General features: G+C 34.1%; 1 protein-coding gene across 1 annotated transcript; it reads right to left on the bottom strand.

Annotated features, from left to right (window-relative positions):
* Nucleotides 1–3,427: 3,427 nt before the first annotated feature.
* LOC108381238 (ras-related protein RabX-like) lies at nucleotides 3,428–5,402 on the bottom strand (the record flags this gene model as incomplete). The annotated part of the gene is made up of 2 exons (XM_017637654.1): nucleotides 5,163–5,402; nucleotides 3,428–4,975 (listed from the first exon to the last, which is right to left on the bottom strand). A coding segment is annotated over exon 2 (458 nt), but the record flags the coding sequence as incomplete, so codon positions are not given.
* Between the last annotated feature and the right edge of the window lie 406 nt (nucleotides 5,403–5,808).

Genomic DNA, 5,808 nt, shown 5'->3' on the forward strand with positions numbered 1-5,808 from the left:
TACGTCGGTACTTTCGTCAAGTTGCAAACTAAAAAATTCACAAGTTTTTAAACTTTTTATAAGTTCGTTCGCAAGAAGCATGGAAAAAATTTCGATTTTCTGGGGTTCAAAACTATCCTATCTTTAAAGTTGAAACCAACAATACACACCCACAGAATTTCATTGAAATCGGTTAAGTGGTTTCGGAGATTAGCGTAAACGAACACAGTGACACGGGATTTTTATATATTAAGATGTGCATATATGCTTTTTTATTTTTTTATTAATAGTTTTAGGTTAGGTTTTCTCTAAAAAAAAACATTGTCGCGAGTATTTTGTTCTTAAAATGAAGAAAAAAATAAAGGCCAATGCGCATTTTACGATTTACAAATATTTTAATTGTTTTAATACTTAATTTTTTTCTCTTAGGCTTTTTTATTTTCTAAGCTTTTTGATTTTTTAATATGTTTTTTTTTCTGGTCAACATGTAGATATGTATTATTAATTGTAGAAGAGCTCAAAGACGGATTAAAAAAATAATAAAAGTTGTATATTCTTCTTTTACTATTTTAATTGGTCGATATTTCAAATAGGCATAGCCGAAAGATCCAGCAGATCACAACAGTCTTAAGTCGATATATTGACCAATTTAACCAATTAAAACAATAAGAAAATTTGTGTTAGTCAGGCCTTGAGCAGATGTTAAATTAATAACATTTACAATTTTTTAATAACAAATATTCAAAAAGAAACACTTTAGGTTAGTTCCACGATCTACTCGAAAATACATGGAACAGTTTTGTGTTAACTTCGACAAACATATTTATTTGTTAGCTAAGATTAGGCTCGAAAAAAATGTTCGCTGAATGTTTGTTTTAGTTTCTGCCATTTTTACTTTATTAGTAAATTTTCTGGCGGAATGCTTAAGTGTAACTCGGAGTGACTTTGAGTAGCGTGTGGAACAAAGATTTTATTAAATAACAAAAATTCAAAAAGTAAATTTTGTAAGAAAAAAATTTGAAAAACTATTAATATTTAGATAAAAGTTCTAATTTTTGTAATTTGACAAATAATTTTTTTTTTCGATTTTTTTTTAACTAAATTTTCCAGACAAGTTTTTACTTGTGTTTCCAAATAATGTACAATGACAGCGCACTGTAAGTACGTGGCAAAATCAGCGTTGCATTTAACTAGCGCTGATTGCTATTGCAATTGCTGTTCCTGCTGCTGCTGCTGCTATTATTCACAACAATTCGCTTGCATGCGCTATTTGCTGTTACGTTAATTGTTTTTGTTGTTATGCATATATGTATGTTTTGTTTTACTACTGTGGCTACTGCTGCTGCCATTGTTATTGTTTTTGCAATTGCATTTCTATGCAAGATTTTGTAATTCAATATTTCGCAAGTTTATTTACTGGATGCATATTTGTCCGTCGGTTTGTGTGACTATAAAGCCAAAGCACAATTTTCCTACACGCTTTTTATTCATATTTTTTTCTACTCCATACTGCTGTTGTTGTTTTTGCGGTTGAGGTAAATAAAGTTATTTTACATTTCATTAAGGCCCACAAAGGAGAAAATTAAAGGGAACAAATTATAAATAAATTGCCACACATTTCAAAAATTACAGCCAATCAAAGTGTGAGATATTTAAATGTGGCTTAAAGGCGAAAGCGAAATCGCTTCGAAATATCAGCGGCAGCGGCAGCGGCAGCGCAATCATCACCTTACACCGTGCTGGGGGGGTTCCACTGAAACAATTTGCGATTCAAATAAACTTAATGAGTTTTCAGAATTACATGATCTTCAAACTTTTGTTGAGGAAAAATTGTTTTGTTTGGGAAAAAACATACGCTCGGTTAAGCGAGTTCCCTTTTTTATACCCGAGCGCACTTGTGCACAAGGGTATTATAACTTTGTTCACATAACGGTTGTTTGTTACAGGCAAAACGAATCGAGATAGATATAGACAAATGTATACATAAATGAAATCAGAATGAAAAGAGAAATCGATTAAGCGGTGACTGTTTGTCCGTCCGTCTGTCCGTTTGTGCACACGATAATTCGAGTAAAAATTGAGATATCCTAACGAAATTTGGTATGTGTACTTCTTTTCAGCGTATGTAGGACGGATGGCATCGAAAATGGGCAAAATCGGACAATAACCACGCCTACCTCCCATATGACGGTAATTTAGAGAAATACGAAATTTTCGTTACATCAGTATCTACATACTAAAGCTAATTTATTCAAAATTGATGCTTGCAACAATTCTTTACCAAGAAATACGTTTATGGTAAATTTTTGAAAATGGGCGTGGCACCGCCCACTTATGATCACATATACATACATATGTATATCGGTAACCCTTCTACCAATTTGTACTAAACTCGGTGAGGTTATTGTGTTTGCCACATAGAAGCAAAACGTTGAAAGTTACTGAAATCGGACTAAAATTACGGCCACTTCTCATATAACGGTACATTTCAGAAATGCTTGAAACTTCTATATTTCGAGATTCAAGGACGCTTATTTAATCAAACTTGATACTAACAACAATCCCTTGAAAAAGAGCAACATTATTTGGAATTTTGGAAAATGGGCGTGATATCGCCCACATATGACTATATATAAGTCTATCTCATTATGTCTAACTCAACGTTCTATCGAAGATGTTTAAAATAGGGATAAAACCACCCCGGCTTACCATGTCACGGTAGTTTTCGGAAAGGTGGAAAACATATATTTAATACTTGCGCCGGGTATTTAGTGTTCGGCTCCGCCCGAACTTAGACTTGCTTACTTGTTACAGTTACGTTTATGATTATTAAAGAGTTACAATATGACCACTTCATCACATAAGTCATGCAAAAGCTAGTGGTACCTATTACTTATTTATGTACATCAAAAATCCATCAGCATATTTTCGTTAAAAATATAATTTTTTACTTGAAATTTATGGTGTATTGGTATAAAAAAAAAATTGGCAATAGATAGGTTCTAAGAATTCAAAATATGTACATCGCACGTTTAATAATATACAGAAGTATTTCAAAATTTAAATTTTGTGGGAAAACGCAATCAAAGTTCAAATTCATACAATTCATACAGTTGGTATACAAAAATACAGTTGAAAAGACCCATACCTTCGCCATCTTTGGGAAGTTTAGCCATCTGTTAAGCTGAACATGTTTTACTTATCAAGCTTATTAATTGTATGAGGAAATCTCTAAAAACGTAAATTTTGAGTTACATCTCTATATTATTAAACGTGCGACATGACGAAAACCAAAAAAATTGTTTGTCTACAAATTTTATTGAATATTTGTAAATTAAGAAGTATTTATTTAGATGAAAAAATGTATTAAATGACAACAGTTCCTCCTGTTTTTTTTTTTCTCTGTGGTAAACACATGTTTTCTAAAGGACATAAAATAAGTTTCCACCTATTCGACTCACCTTTAGCCGCGCTCATCAAATCTTTCACCTCCTTGATGATACGCTTGATCTGATGACTAGTGTGATCCAATTCCTTTTCGTGCCGATTCAAATTGTCACGAAACTCTGGACTATCGACGATGCATTCCTCGAATTCGAGTGGCTCGAGGCCGCGACGCACATCCTTGCGGCCGCCCATTTTATTGCTGCGACCCAAACGCAAAGTGCGTTTATTATTATTCTTCTTGTTATGCTTAGCGTTGTTATTGTTGTGATTAGTGCTGTTGTTGGTGTTGTTATGAGCGTTATTGTTGCTGGCCGTCGATTGTGTGGCTTTGCTGACTTTATTGCTGTTATTGGTGAATTTTTTATTGATGTTATTTAGGTAATTTAAATTTTTGCTGTTCCTGTTGTTGTTATTGGTGTTATTGTTGTTATTAGAGGTTTTCGTTTGGTTATTCTTCATAATTTCAAAAGGGATTGAAATTGAAAGAATGTGATTTATTTGATTGAAATCGAGGTGAATTAATTGGTAAATGAAAAAGGCGGTTAATTATTTCATTTTTTTTATGAATTTTTTTGATTTTCTTTTTTAACTTTTTTTGTTTGGCAACAAAATAAAGAAAAACAACAACGTAGCTTATTTACACTTTCGTGTGGCGGCAAAAATTAAAAAAAAAAAACTTAATTTTCGAAACTGAAAATTGTTAGTACACATTTGCTACATAACACATAAATAATATTGCAGAATTATTTTTTACCAAAAAGAAAATAAAAAACTCAAAATAAGAATTTTCGCTGATTTTTAACGTTTGGTGGCACTTGAGTGATGAAATTTTGCTTTGTTTCATCAAATCACAAACACACTTTCAGCTACATTTTATGCCGCTTTCATACACATTTGCGTTTCTTTTTTTTTTGTTTTTTACTTATCGCGTGAAAAAATTCCTGTCTTTTCAGTTGCCTTTTTTTAATTTCTCATTATTTTTTGTTGCTTTGCTTTTATTGTGCATTCCTTTGCATCGATCTAGTCAATTGTTATTGTTTGCTTTACTTGCTTGCTATGCAGTTGTTGTCGCTGCGATGACTGTCGTTGCACTTTTTGCCACAGCACCCGCAAACACACACACGCACGCACGCATACTCGTGCAGGCCTTCGCTGGAAGACAAAACTTTGCCGCGGTGTTGCTGCTCAACTGCAATTCTACCTCTTTTTCTTCTCCCTCCACTGCTGCTAGCCTAGCAACTCTTTCACTCGTACACACGCGCCGCTCCGTTTCGTTCAGTTCGCGTTCGCACTCGTTTCGTCTCTGTTACGCGCACGTTTCGTCTTCGCTGTCGCGCAGCCGTATTGAAATTCTTCAATTCTCTCAACTTGTTTTGGCATTTCGTTTCATCACTCGTTTTATTTAAAATTTTTTTTTATACTTCACTACTTTGCACACTGCTTGCGTAAATTTGTTTGCAATTTTATTTTTAAGTTTTTTTTCATGGATATTATAAAAGGAATTGTCTACGCCAATTATACGAAATAATGAAAATTTTTCCAATTTTAGCTGCAAATAAAATTAAGAGAAAACAAACACAAAATTAATAAAAAGAAAAAACCTTGGCAAGGATACAGCGGGGCGCATAGCAGCGTGGCAATGAGGAAAGAAACTGCCGAAACTTGTTTTCATTTTCACTGTCAATAATTTGCTGCAAAATTTTCAACGCTTCTACTCCACAAAATGCAGGCCATACCTAGTTGGTTATTTTACTTGTAACACTATTAAACTTAATATCTTTTACAATTCCAAACATTTCAAAATTTTTTCACCAATCAATTAATACTACTGTGTTCTGGAATACTTTCAGTCAGTTCTGTACATATGTATATTTTCACTGCCAGCCAGCTATCCAACTGGTTTCGCATAGCTTTAATGCCCAGTGTTGCATCAATCTTCTCTATATAAAGTGGTAATGTTCGAGTCCTCGATCAGCGATCAGTTTAATAGCGCATTCCTGCTGTAGCCAACAGCAGCCTTTGAAGCGCTGCTAACGTGCTCTACAGAAATGCTAATTCATTCGAACATTTTACAGTGGGCAAAAAAACAATATTGATGCCGTTCCTGAGCATTGCCCACAAAAAGTATATTGGAGCTCAGAGAGAGAAGGTCGGCCGAAGGAAACACTTAGGCTCTAGGCTCTTTGTGTTACCGCTTTGGAGTTCGTGTTTACCCCTAATCTCTTAAAACCAGATCGTGCTAAGAACGAAATTCTTCAGGTCTCTAACATTCATGTACCTGAGATTATCAAGTGCTTTGAAGAAGTACTTGTGTCCAGGTATTTGAGCCTTACTTCAGCAAGAGCCGGACCGGGGGATTGCTCCTGTTCCATATCTCTACAG

Source organism: Rhagoletis zephyria, unplaced genomic scaffold (genome assembly GCF_001687245.7).
Source record: "Rhagoletis zephyria isolate East Lansing unplaced genomic scaffold, Rhagoletis_zephyria_1.1 Rzeph_scaffold_21848, whole genome shotgun sequence".
NCBI classification, from domain to species: Eukaryota; Metazoa; Arthropoda; class Insecta; order Diptera; family Tephritidae; genus Rhagoletis; species Rhagoletis zephyria.